This window comes from Saimiri boliviensis, chromosome 7 (assembly GCF_048565385.1).
Source record: "Saimiri boliviensis isolate mSaiBol1 chromosome 7, mSaiBol1.pri, whole genome shotgun sequence".
Lineage (NCBI taxonomy): Eukaryota > Metazoa > Chordata > Mammalia > Primates > Cebidae > Saimiri > Saimiri boliviensis.
This window is the reverse complement of record NC_133455.1, coordinates 71650324-71667603: the sequence shown is the minus strand read 5'-3', so window position 1 is coordinate 71667603 and position 17280 is coordinate 71650324. Positions and strand designations below refer to the sequence as shown.

Sequence of the window (17280 nt, the reverse complement as noted above, 5' to 3'; positions counted from 1 at the left end):
CTAGTCCAAGAACATACAGTCAGAGGGGCAGGCCCAGGCTAGGACCCACAGCTGCGGCCTGCAGGGCTGTCTGACCAAGCTCCAAGCCCAAGGGGCCCATCAATTTCATCCACTCTCTGAAGGCAAATCTAGGCGAGGGACCAGGACAAGGCTTCACCCCCACTGAAGGTGCCAGGACAGTCCTCGGAAAGTGAGCTGACAACATGCTGCATCCACACAGGACAGGAGAGAGTGGAAAAGTCCTTACCTCGGCAGTGGGGGCCCTCATCCGAGCCGTCCACGCAGTCCTGGACCCCATTGCAGAGGCGGGACATGGGAACACACACCTCAGTACCTAGGCAGTTATGCTCATTCGGCTGGCATCGCTGGGCCTTACTCTGTGGACCTGAGGGCAGACAGAAGCATGGGCATGAACAAGCCGGCTATGATGGCTGTCTGGCCAGCTGTTCACTGTGGGTGAGGGGAGATGAATTAAGACGGGGGTTTCAGGTCTCAGGAGGTCTCAGGGCTGGTTAGACTCTTCCACCTGGAACTCTCCTGCGACACTCCCCACAGTAGCTACACACCTGCAGGCAAACAGGTGGAGGTAGAAACTAGGCCTTCAGCAGAGTCCACCCCCTAAGTGACCCATGCCTATGAACCCCAATGCCTCAACATTCGACGCTCAGGAGACAGGCTGAGGACAGCCTGGTTTCTGATGATGACTGAGGTCAGTAAAAGGTTTTGATAGAGCCAGGAGTGACGGCTCACACCTATAATCTTAGCACTTCGGGAGGCTGAGGCAGGCAGATCACTTGAGGTCAGGAGTTTGAGACAAGCCTGGCTAACATGGTGAAACCCCATCTCTACTAAAAATGTCAAAAATTAGCCAGGCATGGTGGCATGCACCTGTAGTCCCAGCTACTCGGGAGGCTGAGGCACGAAAATTGTTTGAGCCCAGGAGGCAGAAGTTGCAGTGAGCTGAGATTGCACCACTGCACTCCAGCCTGGGCAACAGAGCGAGACTATCTCAAAATAAACAAAAAACAGTTTTGATGAGCTGAAAGAAGCAGAGTCCATGGCAGAGAAACTCAAATGATAAAGAAAACTCCTTCTCATAGCTCCCAGCTTGCAGAACCTGGGGCCGAGAGTGGTGCCAAATCTTCTAGATCTTCACTGTCCAGTACATAGCCCAGCCGTAAGTGGCCATCAAGCACTTGAAAGGCAGCAAGTTCAAGCTGTACATATAAAACGTACACTGGATTTTGATGACTTAATACCTGAAAATGCAAAAGATCTCTAATGATTTTATATGAATATACTGTATTAAAGTGATACTATTTTGGATCCATTGGATAAAATATTCAAATTAATTTCATCTGTTCATTTTAACCTTTTTTAGGTGGCTCATAGAAAATTACAAAACAGCACATGTGGCTTGCTCGATTCTATTGAACAGCGCTATTCTAAACTTCCAACCCCAAAGCAACAGGCCTGACAGAAGGATTGGGGAAAAATCAAAGGTTGTGGTCTGGCCAGGCATGGTGGCTCACGCCTATAGCCCAGAACTCTGGGAAGCTGGGGCAGGAGGATCACTTGAGGTCAGGAGTTTGAGACCAGCCAAGGCAACATAGTGAGACTCCATCTCTGAAAAAAAAAAAAAAAAAAAAAAAGGTTGTGGCCAACTGGTGATATCCCCGGAACTTCCTTTGTTGCTCAAGAGGATGAATGAGATAGAGAGACCACTGTCCATTGGCCCCTAAGCCTGGACATTGTGTGTGAGTGACAGTGTCTATGACCCATGTGTGCCTGGGCAGGAGTCTGCTCAGACAACTGAGCATGTGGCTGTAGAGCATTTAGTTTAGCGGTGTGTAGTGGGAGTGCCTCTGTGTGTCTCTGTATGCTGGTGCTTCTGGCCTCAGTTTGTGAGTTTCCATGTCTTTTTGTGAATCAGTCTGGGTTTGCGTGTGTGTCTCTCTATGTTGGTGTGTGTGTCTGGGGACATCTGTTTGAGTATAGGGTGTGTTTCTGCATCCACATTTGAGTGTGACTCTATGTTATTATGAGAATGTGTTTGTGCCTTTGTCTGGGTGAGAGGTGGGCACATCAGTGTCAGGTGGGTCTGTGTGTGATATTACAGGTCCAGGAGGGTGTATGAGCATGAACAGAGTGGTAATGCATATAGGGTGAGGTTTACAACAAACTGAAGGAAGAATGAACAAAAAGAGCCAGATCTGGCCCTTCTGCGTGACTTTCTTTACTTCTAATACCCTAGCATCAGGGTCAGAAGTATGGGGGTGCAGGTGGCATCAGACAAGAAGAGACTCCAGGCTCTTGGAAGCATGCTGCCATAGATGCACTCACTTAATACCCTGGCCCGTCTTCCAGAGCAGAGCGTAGGGGTGAGGCAGAGCCCACTAGTGGCTCCCTTTCCAGCCCTAAAATTGCCCCTGATAATTATGGGTAGGGGTGTGGGGAGAGGACGCCAGATGGGACTGGAGCAGGATAAAGCTCACGAGAGGGAACACAGACAGACCTAGGAATCTAGGGTCGTTTTGACCCTGGCCCAGATTAACCAAGCAGGGGAAAGGCTGAAGGTGGAGCCCCCCAGGGTCGTGCCAGCTACCAAGGACTCTGGGGTCCCACCAACAAGTTCTCCAACTCCCCTTGGCAGGGCAAAAGCTGGGTGGGGACCTTTCTCCCAGTTAAAACAGCTGCCTCCGATTACACCACTTACTGGGTGCAGGGGAAGGCGGGGGTGGCGGGAAAAGCACAGGGGCGCGGCTTCTGGTACAGGGCTGAGCAAGTGCCAGTGGCCTCTGGCCTGGGAGCCAAAGGACGGAAGACGATCTGAGGATCTAAGACCTGAGGCTCCTCATCAAGGATCAGGAAAGCTGAGAGGAGGAATGAGGGAAGAGCTGGAAGGAAAGGGAGGCTGGGCCTCCTTCTATAAAGCTCCAGCCTGGAGAACACCGTCTTGGGGTGCAGCACCTGAGGGGTAAAGCTGAGGTGCCATTTCTAAGCCCAACGGGCACCACGCCAAGCACTTTGAAGAGGGGTAAAGGACAGTTTTAGCTGTGTCATGGACAAATACGATCACTGAGCAAGGTCCACACCAGGCTAGAGATCAGCTGTCCCAACACCTGCCAAAGGAAGAGGGATACATCAAGGGTTTGGGGAAAATGATCCAGAAAAAGTACTTACAAATCTCTGGGGCCTCGTCAGATCCATCTGGGCAGTCCCTCTCACCGTCACATCGCCAGCCCTTTGAGATACAGGTGATTTGATCTCTGCAGGCAAACTGCTTGGGGCTACAAGTCTTAGGGGCTAGGGGCAAGGAAAGAAAAGGGGGTATAGATGAAGGATGGAGGCCAATTCTGTGGCCCTAAAGTTCCCTAGAACTCCTCCTCCTTCCCTAGCATCAGTCTCCATCTGGCCCAGACCCTGAGTCACGGTCTATATGCCTGGGGGTGTCAGGGGGTGGCTTTGGGTAGTTCCTAGACACTGTGTACCTGTGGCGGGGTAGGGGGAGGATCCAGAAGCACATTTTACTGCACCCCTCCAAGTCCCCTAGGCTGCCTGTCCCTAGGAGTCAGGGTCAAAGCCTTTGCTATTCTTGGTTACTCTGATCAGACACCAGCACCCCCTGGCTTTGATGACAGAGTGACGGAGAAGGGGGGTGCATTTAGGCCTTTGAGGTGCTTTCTCTTTGTCTTCCTCTAACTCCCACTAGAGGCCCAGAGCTGCTTCTCTGCTTCTGCTTCTCTGCCTCTGGGACACTCCTGGTCCCCGACCCATCACCCCATCCTTCCTAATCCTTAATCACTAAGCCCCCAGATGGGAACTGTGGGGAGGGATGCCCTTGGTACACATAGTAGCAGCGTGGAGATGGTATTAGCAGAGGCAGGGGAAGGCAAGGCTGGGCAGGAACGGGCAGGATGGAGAGCCCTGCTTCCATCTCCATTCCCTATTGATTGATTTATTTTTTGAGATGGGGTCTCACTCTGTCCCCCAGGCTGGAGTGCAGTGGCACAATCTCAGCTCACTGCAACTTCCACCTCCCGGGCTCAAGTGATTTCTCCTGCCTCTGCCTCCCCAGTGGCTGGAACTACAGGCACGCATTACCACGTCCAGCTAATTTTTGTATTTTTAGTAGAGACAGGGTTTCGCCATGTTGGCCATGCTAGTCTTGAACTCCTGACCTCAGGTGATCCACCTTCCTCGGCCTCTCCATTCTCTAAAGACATAGCCTACTTTGGTACCTAAAGATTGCTCAAGATGACAGAATGGGGAGCAGAGGCAGGGGGATGGCTGAAATGAACTTTAGGAACTGGTTTCAGCCAGTTAACCTAGTTAGTTACTATATTCAGGACCTCTTGGCCCTACCGTCTCATCCCCACCAGGCTTCTTCCATTCCTACCCCATTCTCTTCCCTCATCCCCCAAGGAGGAATTAAGGATAGTGACAACTAACTCTTATTGTGGGCTCAGTATGTGCCAGGAACTGTGGTAAAGCAGTTTTTTTTCCATGTATGATCTTATTTAATCCCCTCCACAGTATGACAAAGTGGAGACAACTAATACCACCATTTCACAGATGGGGAAATTGAGCCAGGTGACTTGCCCAGGGTCAAGTAGCTGGCAAGTGACAAAACCAGGACTCAAACCAGCTCAGCTGACTCCAAGCTCTGAACCAGTGAAATCCACATCAGTCCTCCCATTCCCACTCCTCCCAACCTCTATCACCACATCCTCCCCAGGAGGAACAGTCACCTACCCCTTCTCCCCCACCCAAAGCTGGGCTCCCAGTCTCCCGGCCTTTCGTGCCTTTCCCTCAGCCTGTGTCATTGCATTTCTATTCTGCTGGCACACACTGAAGGCCAGATCTATGCCAGGCACTGCACTAGGCATCAGGGTGCCAAGGAGGGTGAGATGACCCTCTGCCTGCAGGAGCCAGTCTCCTGAGAAGACAGCTGTACCCAACTAATGCAAATGCAGGGCAGAGACAGAAGTACAAGGGAAATGTAGCGGGGGTGGGGGGAGGCTCTTAGAAGGGAGGGAGTCTGATGGGGGCCACACTGAGATGTCCTCCCTCCTAACCCTCATCGCTGGCAGAGGGGACAGCACTCAGGCCCCTGGCCAAAATGACCAAGTTCAGGAAACACATCAAGGATGGCCTAGCCAGGCTCCCCCCTCGGCCCCCCTCCCCTGGCCCCCACCCTGAGCCTGGAATAAAGGCCCCTTGAGGAGGTGGATAATGCTGAGTTCATTGCCCCACTGGGCCAGCTGTGAGGTCTTCCCGGGAAACACAGCCCGCCAGCCTAGTTAGCATGCCGGAGAACCGTCAGCTTCCCCTGAGCAGCCGTGGCAGGCTGAGGGGGAAGAGGGGGGCTGGAATGGGACTCCGAGGCAGATGGGATGTTTGGAGCCCAGAAACGGACCCCCATGCCACCCACGGGCCCCGATGTACTTCTTCCCTCCCCCACCTGGGACTTGGTCCATGCCCTGCTCCTTCCAGGGGCAAAGCGCCCAGCCACGGCCTGAGGTCACCAGGTGGTTGCCTAACCTCCCCTCCATTCCGCATCCCAGCCATGGTGCTCCCTCCTTTAGCCTTCACTGAGTCCCCACCGCTGTCCCCCACCCCCATTTTTGGCCTGAACTCCACAGAGGAAACAGCAGCTGGCAAACTCCAAAAGCTGGAATGAGAGAGATTCACAAACCAGATGTGCTCTTGCAGGGAGGGGATGGGGGATGGGACAAGTGAAAGGAAGAGGAGAGCCCAGGCCCCCACCCCACTGCAGCACGGGGGGAGGGGGCCACACCTCCCAAGGGCCTGGCCAGCACAAGGATTGCAGAGAGATACGTGAAAGAACTTCCTTCCTGTCAGGGCTGGTGGAAAAGGCCCCAGAAATCTGGAGTGAGAAGGCTGAGGCCTGTCTTTGATTTCCTTCAGGGGGAGAGGGAAGAAAGAAACAAATAACCTACTTTGGGGCAGTTCGCACAGCCAAGGGAAGCCTCACTCTGAGCTGGGAGGGAGCTGCGGTGGGGGTGGGGTAGAAGACTTATAATCTGCTTAGAGGCGAAGCCAACCCCACTCCCCTAGCAGAGCCTTCTGTGTCTGAATCCAGCACCCAGAAAACCCACCTTTGTGGCCCTGCAGTTTGGATGAGGGAACAACAGTGTCTTAAAGTCAGAAGCAGCTAAGGCCTTCCCAGCTTCCTGGCCCACATGAGAACCTGGTCTCCCTGACTGATAGGAGCTAACCTTTTTCACCGTGCAAAGCTCCGGTACTGACTGGCAACATGGTACCTATTAACTCACTTAGATCCTACAACCCTGTGAGGTGGGCGCCCTTGCAACCCTCATCTCATGGATGACGGAACTGAGGGACAGAGTGACTGGCAACTGAGCAGATGGTTTCCTCCTCAATGATCATGGGATGGAGCCAGGTTAAGAAGGGAAACTGATCGGGCTCGGTGGCTCCCACCTGTAGCTCTAGCACTTTGGGAGGTGAAGGCAGAGGTGGGTGGATCACTTGAGGTCAGGAGCTCGAGATCAGCCTGGGCAACAAGGTGAAAAATTACCAGGAAATTAGTACAAAATTAGTACAAAAATTTGTACTAAAAATACAAAAATTAGCAGGAGGCGGAGGTTGCAGGGAGCAGAGATCACGCCACTGCACTCCAGCCTGGGTGATGGAGCAGGACTGTCTCAAAAAACGAAAACAAAAAAAACCCCCAAAAAAAAACAAGGAAGGGAAGTTGCAGGGAGAACGTTGTCATTCTCTGACCCTGGAGTGGGGAGAAGGATTGTAAGGGGTGGCCTTCAGGGCTCCTCAGAGAGGAGGGAAGAGCACAGAGGAGACAGAGAGGAAGAAGAATGGGATAGAAGAAGTAGACAGGCGGGAAGAGAGAACTAGAGAGGAAGGAGAGAGAGCGAGGTTGCAGGAAGAACACCCGGACACAGGGGCTGTCTGTTCTCGGCTTTGCCTGAAGATGAATGTGACTGCCATGCTAACTTGGCCAACACCCTGCCCCCCCCCCCCAAACCCAGGCACCCAGCCCAGCCATGGCCTCCAGGGCCACCAAGCTGGAGCCAGGGCGGGAGGTGTAGAGTTGGGTGTGCGTCCAGACACAACACAGACCCCACTGCCCTGCTTGAGCCTTGGCTGTCTGTCATCCTCTGTCCCATTCTGGGCCCTTGGGGGTGGGTGGGGAAGCGGGGCGAGAATGCCTGGCCAGAGAGGGTGACAGGGAAGTCCAACCCTGAAGGAGTCTTCTCCAGAGGAGGGGAACCCATCCTTTGATACCCCTTGAGGGAGCAAGGGCGAGGAAGAGAGCTAAGACCTTAGAGGTGCTGCTTAAAGGACAAGGAGACTCAGGGAGTGCAAAAGCTTGACAGGGACCTTGAGGCCCTTTTTAGGAGTGGACACAGCAGGAGAGATAGGCTGTCCTCTGAGATAGGTGAGGTGGGGGTTTCTAAAGGGAACCACATGATATAGCTAAGGGAACAGAGTTGGGGGAGGATGCCTGATGGGGGTGAGGGGGCAGAGCCAGCAGGAATCTGAATGTTCAACCCTGTGGGGGTGGGGCAGCAAGGGCTTCCCAAACCCAAACGGAGAGGTTTTCATTGAATTTTATGTATTTTGGGTGTTGCCCGGTGGCTCCTTCCCGAGGCTCAATGAGGCTCAGACACATTTTTGTCATTCCTGAGTCTGGGCCTCTGCTTTGCGGCCTGGACAGACAGACAGACAGGGTGGCTTGGACAGCCCGGGGAGGGAAAGGGTCTCTCCCCTTCCATTCTGAGTCAATATTGACGCAGCAGGACATTAGCCTGACCCGAGACCTCGCCCACCAGCTTTTCCTTTCCCCACAAATAAAAGCCAGACCCCCAGAAGGCCTCCAGAGGTCACCATATCACTCACCCGGCATTTCTAAGCCTTCCTCCTTCTCCCCCCACCCCAGCCGCACACACATGGCTCATGCTCACCAGAGTCAAAACTCCAAGCTCTTGACTCACTCCTTACATCTTTCTCCAGTTCTCGGGCTCCTGGTCTGGAGGAAGTTCTGCCAGAAGTCTAACCTCCCTCCTTCCTTCTGAAACACCTCCTTTCTCCCTTTTAGCCCACAGATGGGATCAAGTTCTTTCTTCCAGAAACATTCTCTCCAAAACCCACTCCCCAAATTAGTGGAGAGGGAAGAAGAAAGAGGAAGTGGGAGGAAAGTGGAGAGGAAACTTTCACTGCTGAACTGGACGCGGGGTCTGACCAGGAAGGGGGAACATAGCCGAAACAGAGGAGAGGGAGCTCGAGGGTAAGTGGGAAAGCCCAGAGAGACTCTTGCTCCTAAGAAGTTTTTGGGATACCAAGAGGCCTGGATGAGGGTAAATGGAGACAGTGACAGAGACACAGAAAGCAGGGCAGAGAATGTCACAGTGGTTCGGGAATAAGAGAGATGTACAGAGAGGCTGAGAGACAGACAGGTTCTAAAAAGCCAAGACAGCGCACACTGACAGACAGACAGAAAGACAGACAGGCAGAAAAGCCAAGAAGGGGGCTCAGCCCAGAGGTTGTCAAGGCGATGGCGCAATTGTCCTGGGATGAACCCCGCTGAGCCTAGCACAGAGTGGGAGCAAGATCTGTCCTAGCGTGGGGAGACAGAGTCTCGCCCCTGGTAGCACCTGACGCAAGGGAGATCCAGAACAGGGACCACTACCTCCCCTGGTGTCAAGTGGGTAGGAGGAAGGAAAACGGAGCTCTCCAGCCAGGGAAGCTGAGGCCTGGTAGAGGCTCTCATCTCCCCTGGGGTGCAAGAGGGACAACTCTCCACACACACCCCTCACCTCTTTCCCAGGGAGGTTTATATTGGTGCCTGAGGCCATTGCACCGGAAACACTCCAAAGCCAACTGCTTCCTTCTCCAAACAATGCAGGATCCTGCTAACCAGGCTGAAATCTGGGACAGAAGGGGGAGGCTGGTTCTTCACCGCTCATACCCAGCACCATCAAGTCAGGGGCCTTCGCGCAGTGCCATTCGACTGCTCCCAGTTGCCCCATGAGCAATGAGCCCACATCCAGAGCTGGAGGACCTGAAAGGTGGAGAGTCCAAGGGGTGAGGAGGACCCTGAGAAGAGAGTACTGGGAAGGAATAAACCTAGGCTTGGGGGTTCTGATGTGCGAGGGCGCTCAGACTGCAGCGGGAGGAAAGAGTTAAGACTTGAGTGAGGAAGGGCTTCCCAAAAGGTAAGGAAAGTGTTTTGAAGACTGGGGTCATCTGGACAGGAACTGATTCTGGCCAGGACCCGGGCTGCCATCCTTTGGGAGACTTGGTGATGGAAGGATGGTTGAGGGTAAAAATAATATATATATATATGGTGAAAATGAAGAGAGGAGCGAACAAGATCGTAAGAAAAAGATGTCTAGTGAAGCAGTCCTAAACATCAAAATATCCCTCCAACCCCAAAATGAGTTTCTTACACATTCTTGCTTAAAAGACAGCAAGGTAAGGGGAGACGTTTAAGATGTGAGTCTGATCAGGGAGAAAGGAGTTAGGAACTTTCGCTCCGGGATCCAGGACGCTAACACCGCAGCTTCGTATCTCACTTCCACCGCACCTACTCTAGTAACGGGTAACACGCCAGCTCAAGGGGGTGTGTGGACAAAGGTCAGGAGGGAGGGAGGGAGGAAGTCAGCCTTATTCTTGAGCTGTATCTGTCTGGGGGGTGCCCTCCCCACTACATAATGTTCCCCAATCTCAGCAGGACCTCAGTAGTCCCTCTTCTCATTCTCCACCCCATCTTTCTCCAACCTCTCCAGCAGCAGATACATTCAATTTTGTCACTAGGTGGGGGGTGGCATTACTCCCCAAAGGGCAGGGACCCTGGGGGCAGTTTCAGGCATAGAAGAGAAAGCAGAAGAAGTGAGAAAGTGCCTAGGATTGCGGCCCTGGAGAAAAAGCAGCAAGACAGTGATAGGAGGAGAAGGTTAGATACGAAATCAGGTGAGCTGGGTCATTTTCAATCTCTGGAAAGCAAACAATAAAGTTCAGTGTTGATGGACCCGAGGCAGGAGGGCAGGGTTAGGGATAAGGCCCCCTAGGCTGCCTCTGGAGAGAACTTGCATTTTTACGCAATTCCCCTTTCTCACCACCCCTACCCCAGAGTCGGGTAGAGCTGATTATTTATATTCCCACTCCCAAGGCAGGAATATTGGTGTGTGCTTGGGAGGGGTCCCTTCCTGCGGCTTTGGATAGAGTTTGATCTGAGCTGGGGATACAGAGGGAGGGTTGGTAGACATTTTAAGAAAAGGTAGGGAGATAGTGAAGGGAGGCATGTCCAGTTTCTCTCTTCCAGCCACCCCCAACTAACTTATTGTGGCAAATAGAACCCCTTTAGGACCCTCGGAATGGCACTAACGGGTCCCTTCCTGACCTTCCCTGCTCTCCACAGAGACCCTCTTGCTTCTGCCTAACTCCAGCCACCCTCCTTCATCAGGCTCCTGATGGGTCTCTTTCTCTCTCAAAAATGTTTTGTATTCCTCCCAGAAGCGGCTGCAACCCCGATCTCCCTGCCTCAGTTTCCCTTCTCACCTCTCAGGGCTGAGAACAAGAGGAAAACAAATGATAATGACAGGAGTCATGGGCGGGGGCTGACTGTGCAGCTGGTCTGGGGGATATTAGGGGCAAGACCCCTCTCCTCCTCCTGGGCAGATAACTGGGGTGGAGGGTCAGACTGTCCACAAGATGGCACAACCGAGGGCCACTAAATATGTTTTTTGGGGGCACAGCTACTTCCTGACCCTCTAACTCTCCTCCTCCAGTTGAAGCAAGTTGGGGAGAGGGAGGGAGATAATCTGGTTTCAGAGAAAAACTTTCCCAATCCCAGTCTGGCAAGACAGAGGAGGGGGTGTATCATGGTACCGGGCCCAGTTCTGTCCTTGGATGAGAGGGCTAAGATGACGGGAAGGGATGAGATCCCACCCCTTCTCAAATCAGGGACCCAGCCCAGCCCAACCCCCATGACCCCAGCTGAAGGCTTAAAGCTTGGGCAAGACTTGAACCAGTGACTCACAAGAGAAAAAAAACAGCTGACAGAAAAAGGGGAGAGAGGCACCCCATTTCCTCAAAAGGACGCAGTTCTAGCCTAACCCTAACTCTGCAATATACAAAGTGTGTATGAGATTTGGAGATGGGGGGGGCGGGGCGCAGGGAATAAACACATTTACTAAAGGCGTGTGGGGGCAAAGCCATAATCCCATCCAACCTCCAACTCTCCTTCCAGTCCAAACTGTGATCAAGCTAGAAGTCAGGGAGACGGCAGCCTCCCCCACCCTCCTACCCCGGCATTCCAGGCCATTCTCCAGTCCCCTTCCCCAAAGATGACATCTGACGTTTTTTCGTCTCAAAGCTCCCAGGAATTAAGAAGGAAAATTCAAAGTCACATAGTATGACGAGCTCCCCTTCTCTGTCCCTCAACACAGCCCTACCCCGGGCTACTGACAGAGGCCGCGAGAAGGGGAAGAGCCCACTTCAGAACCCAGGCCTCCAGCCGGGGCTCTGGGGCCCGATTCCACACCCAAGCAGGGGGCCCTCCCTCTCCCCACCCACAGCCTTCCTGGGCCTGCCAGCCCTCTGCCCAGCAGGGTACCCCCGGCCTGGCTCCCCCTTCGAGCTTCAGAGGCCACTGCAAAACGCCCCCCCACCCCACCCCCGCCCCCTTTTGCAGCAGAACATTGCAAATCCGGATTCCTTCACAATTCAGATGGGGGGTGGGGGGTTGGAGGATGTAGGGGAGGCGGAGGCCCTCCCCGAGCAGAGATAGGAAAAGAAGGCCTCTCCTTCCCAGAAACAGAAAAAGGGGGAGTCCTCTTCCCTCTATCCAGGCCTCTGGTCTTTGTTTGTGCTGGGGGGGCCCCGAAAGCATCATTTGCCCAGGGCCCCCATCCCCCAAATCGGACCCCCATCCCCGCCCCCAGTCGGGCCGCTGCTGTGTCAGCTGGACTGGGATAACAAAAGGCACCCCCTCCCGCGTCTCCCTTCCCCACTCGTACGCAGGAGTGGGGGGTGGGGAGAGGGTGCCCCCAGGGGTCCAGGGAGGACGCGGAATCTCACTCACCGTCGATAGCCGCCGCGACCAGAGCTGAGAGCAGGGGCAGCAGCAGCAGCCACGGCGGGGTCAGCATGGTGTGGGCTGATGCAAGCAGCAACCCCTTCCCCTCTGGTCCTGCTACTTCTCGCCTTCACCCCCCAATTGGGGGGGTCCCCCTTTTCCCCTCCTCCTTCTCTATTCTTATTCTTTCCTTCGGCAAAGCGCACCAGGGGCGTGGGTGAAGAGGTAGAGTTCCGAGCCCCTTGGGGAGGGCCTGCTGACGGGGGTGCGCCCCCTGCCCCCAAATCCAAACCCTTCACCCCACCCCCCCACTTCACTCCTCGTTGCTCTTTCCCCCCTCCCCGAGCTAAGCTCACCGCCCCATCTCGGAGCCGCCTCCGGCTGCAAAAATGCACAATTGGGAGGAGGCGGGGTGGGGGGTGGGGGGCGTGGACTGGGTAGGGGAGCCTTTGGAGGGGGCTTGATGGAGCTCTGGGGGCTCCCCTCGTTTCCGCCTCCTCAGTGCATGGGCCTGGAGCTCGCACCGCTGTTCCCCGGACTGAAGTGCCGAGGGGGGGCTGATGGGGGAGAGGGAGGGGACGGGTAGAGGAGGGAGGGAGGGAAGGGGCGGGGAAAGAAAAAAGGTTGGGGGGGGTAGAAAGAGCTACGCGGCAATTCAGTGAGTGCGCATGCGCCTATTTGACGCGCTGCCCGGGGGAGGGGGACGCGGACCCGCGACAGGGCTCGGAGTTCTGGAAAGCGGTCCGAGAGTGGGGGTCCCGGAGACTCGCTAGCTAGTTTGGGGCCTGGGGCGCCCTCTCCCCTGCCTGGGCCCTCCTCCCTGGCGCTCAGGAGGGCTGAAGGGGCCGAGGGTGGGATTGGGCTGTGGGCGGAGAGCTGAGCAGCTCCCCTTTGAAACTCGGTGTCACACTCTAGGATTTCAGGCTCCCTCTGGGGGCGTCCGGGACTCGGTGGTCTCGGTCGAGGCCCGATTTTCTAGGGGAACCCTGACTGTGCCTCCCCTGCCCGGGGCGGGGACAGGGGCCGCCAGTCCGCGGGGAAGGTACAGGGAAAGGCTGAGCTTTGATTTGGAGACTTTGGAAGACCTGACCGGGGCTGGAGCGTGCGGAGGAGGGGCCGCGAGGACCCGCCCCCACCTCGCTCCCGGGCTCGGAGTAAACAGGGACACCCGCGGGGACACGCCAGAGCTTGTCCGCCCGCGTGGGGCTCGGGGATGGAGCCCACCTCGGTACCCGCCCGCCCTGCTCGCCCAGCCCTGGGCGCGGGAGGGGCCGGCCCTGGTTTAGAGGGAGGTGAGTCACCAACGGGTGGGGTTAAGGAAGGGCCACCCCCTTTTGCCTAAGAGGTCGGGGCTCATTTATTGTTGTTTTGTTTTTTTTAATACCCTCTGACGGGCTTGCCACCAAGTCAGGATTTTATATTCCAAGCACCAGAATTTGGAATAAGATGAGGGACTCTGGACCTCCTCTTCCAGGCCTAGCGTTCCAAGGAGGTGTCTGCTGAGTGCCGGACCTTTGTCCCCAGGCTCAGCCCACCCGGGAATGTTACTTTGCCGAAGGCAGACGCCGGGCGGTTCCCAGGGGCCGGTGAACGTGCTTCTGGCCACTGCCCCCTTCTGGGCGGCGTTTTATGGCCGTTTCCTTAGTGTCTGACTTTCTGGGTGTCTGCATGTCAGAGTTCAAGGAGCCGGGCAGACGACGTCGGCTGCCAAACACTGACGCTGGAGATGAGGGACAGTTCTCCCTTTTACGTGCTAGTCACGGAAAGGTCCCCACTCCAGTCTGTCCCTGGCAGAAACAGGAGCAGCACGGAGGACTCGCCTCCTAATGACAATGAGCTCAACCTTTAGCTTCTTCCAGCTGGCTTTGCTCAGCGAAGGGTGGCCACCTTGCCTTTAGTCTCCCGGGCTAGAAACCTCAGACGTTTTGCCACCTCACGGGGGCCTTTCCTTCCTATAACCAATCTTGCCAGCCTGTGCTGGAGGCTTGTCGTTTTTTTCCTTTGAAATATATCTCAGATTTCCTCCATTTCCACTGCCAGAGAGTTGCTCTAGGCAGGAATGGGGTCTTATTTCTCCTCTTTTCCTGCTCGCTCCCGTGGCCCAACACTGTGTGAGAGGCACTGCAGCGACTCACCAAATGCCGGCGAGGTTCCGCCCAGGGCTCCTCCCAGTATTGAGATCCAAGTGAAATCAGAGTGAAATGGACCTTAGACAGTTTGACGGCTTTCAAAGGAAAACGGTACCTGGAGCAACCGTATGTAGCCTGAGAGGGCTTGAAGGGGCTTTCCTCCCTCCCACCCCCCATCTGTCAGGTGAATCTTCCGAAAACTGCTTTCCTCGTGTTTCTTCCTTGCTGGGGAACTTAGTGGGTGAGTGTCTATAGACCGGTATCAAATGTGAACTCTGCTTCATGGCCTTCCAAAACCTGGCCTCAGTCGACACACACTTCCCACTTGCAACCTCCCAGCCCCTGATATCTCCTGAATGTGAATGTATATTTTAATTAACTTAGTATGGTTAAAAAAAAAAAATGGTAATACCTAGTGGTTAAAAAAAGTATCAAAGTAAAAGGAAACTTGCTGCTCTCCACATCCCCATTTTTCATCTGCACCCTCAGAGTAACTCCTATCAGCAATTCTTCAGGTCTCCTCTATCAGCAGTGTTCCCCGTCCCCCGCAAGATGGAATCTTGCTCTGTCTCCCAGGCTGTAGTGCAGTGGCTTGATCTTGGCTCACTGCAACCTCTGCCTCCCAGGTTCAGCAATTCTCCTGCCAAAGCCTCCCGAGTAGCTGGGATTACAGGCATGCACCACTACACCCAGCTAATTTTTTTTGTATTTTTGGTAGAGACAGGGTTTTACCACGTTGACCAGGCTGGTCACAAATTCCTGACCTCGTGAAGTGCTGGGATTACAGATGTGAGCCACCGTGCCCGACCAGGAGAGTCTTTAAAACAGTAACATACAGGCTAGGTGTGGTGGCTCACACCTGTAATCCCAACACCTTGGAAGGCCAAGGCAGGCGGATCATTTGTCAGGAGTTCGAGACTAGCCTGGCCAATATGGCAGAGCCCCGTCTTTACTAAAAACACAAAAATTAGCTGGGCATGGTGGCTTACACCTGTAATCCCACGTACTGCGGAGGCTGAGGCACAAGAATCACTTGAACCTAGAAAGTGGAGGTTGTGGTGAGCTGAGATCGTGCCATTGTACTCCAGCCTGGGCAACAGAGGGAGACCCTGTCTCAAATAAATGAGTAAATAAATAAATAAAACAGTAACATACATATATAAGTGAATATCCTTTAAAAACCACAAAGGAACTCATAAGATATATACTGTTCTGTAACTTGCATTTTTTCAATTAACTTAGCTTGATCCCTTTCCACATTGCATGGACGCATAATTTCGCTCATCCTTTTATCCTGGCTACTTGGAATCTTCTCAACTGGATGCCCCACAGTCTATTGGGATTGTCGGGCATTTGGGTTATTTCCAGCAGGTGAACTGCTGAGGGTATCTCTGTAAGGTGATAGAATGCATATTTCAGTCTTTCTTTTCTTTTTTCTTTTTTTTTGAGATGGAGTTTCACTCTCGTCACCCAGGCTGGAGTGCAGTGGCATGATCTCAGCTCACTGCAAACTCCACCTTCCAGATTCAAGCAATTCTCCTGCCTCAGCCTCCCAAGTAGTTGAGATTACAGGCGCTCGCCACCATGCCTGGGTAATTTTGTACTTTTAGTAGAGATGAGGGTTTCGCCATGTTGGTAAGGCTGGTCTCAAACTTCTGACCTCAAAGTGATCCACCCATCTCAGCCTCCCAAAATACTGAGATTACAGGTGTGAGCCACCTCGCCCAGCTGAGAATGCATATTTCTACCTGAGCTATTAATTATACAGTTCCCCTACTCCTCTCTACCCGCCTCAGAAAAGCCCTCCTGTTATTCTTGCTTTGCCCATCTCTCCTGTTCCAAACTTGTATTCAGGATAGCTTCAGTATCCAGAGTTTAGCACTTTATTTTGTGGGCTCTGTATCCACCACTAGACCATATACTCCTTGAGGGCAGGGACCATGTCTTGTTCTTCTTTGTTTCCACCCAGTGTGAGGGGCTCTTGATTGGTGAAAGGAATGTTAGGACTAGAGGTGCCTTCCCTGGAAACAGGATGTGACTCTAAGCATCTTCTTCCCTGTATTTGTCCTATGGCATTCATTGTTTAATCCCTCTCTGCCTCAGCACCTTCTCTGCCTCCCCACATCTGTTCTTAAGAGGCATCTTTCATCTTCAAATCCTTGGGTTGAGATTATAACCAAAATCGTGGGGAATCATGGAGGAATTCTCTGAAATTCATGATCAATACCTGGAATGATGACAAGGGCAAAAAAACTAGTGTAGGGAAAGGGTATCTCCTTTTTTGGATGGCTCAGCAAATTACAAAATACTCCCTTTTCTATCTGAGTATAACAGGGCCTGGGCTGGGGCATCAATTGGGCAACTCTGGAACTGAATGTCAAGCCAGAGGCTTACACCACCTAGTGGTCAGTTAAGGAAGTGTGCGTAAGAAGGATCTCTCGGAAAGGTCTGGCGGAAGGCGGAGAGGGGAAAAGACCAGTATTTACTGAGTGGGTAGCATGTCCCTGGCCCAAGCAGTGGACTTCATTTACAGTATCAGCTCACTTAAGTCTGCCTTGTGTCATGTGTGTTATTTCTAGTGTGTATAAGAAAACAGAATGTTCTGAGAGATTAAGGAATCTGTCCCAAATAATGATGCAGATCCAAGCCCAGATTTCATTCACTTAATAAAAATTTATTAGGTGCCTCATATTAGCAAGCGCATTGCTAGGCACTAGGAACAAGAGATGGGTACACACAGACTCAGTCTTCAAGAAGCTTGTATGTTAACTGGGTGCTCAACAAGTGACAATAACAACACAGTCAGTACCTTAACACCCGTGATGAAGGCATGCACAGAAGGCCATGGGAACCCGGGAAGGACACCTCTTCCAGACACGGTAGTCAAGACAGAGAGGAGCTTATGATACTGGGCTAAATGTTGAATGAGAGGAAGAAAATGACAACCAATAACAAGAGGAAAGGGTACTTTAGGCTGGAGGGTAGGCAAAGGCATTGGAGGCATGAAAAGTTTAAAACGTGAAGAACATCAAATATGCTATGACAGCTGAAGTTTAAGGTACTTTTTGG

The 17280-nt window shown here is 53.3% G+C and overlaps 1 protein-coding gene across 1 annotated transcript in view; it reads right to left on the bottom strand.

The window, feature by feature from the left end:
- The window catches only part of LRP1 (LDL receptor related protein 1), an 86724-nt gene extending 74088 nt beyond the window's left edge, over positions 1-12636 (bottom strand). Inside the window, exons 1-3 of the mRNA XM_003926457.4 lie at positions 12089-12636; positions 3184-3306; positions 248-385 (exon numbers count right to left, since the gene is read on the bottom strand). Coding sequence (XP_003926506.3) covers positions 248-385; positions 3184-3306; positions 12089-12155 — 328 coding nt within the window. The 5' untranslated portion in view covers positions 12156-12636. The remainder of the gene's footprint in view (positions 1-247; positions 386-3183; positions 3307-12088) is intronic.
- Between the last annotated feature and the right edge of the window lie 4644 nt (positions 12637-17280).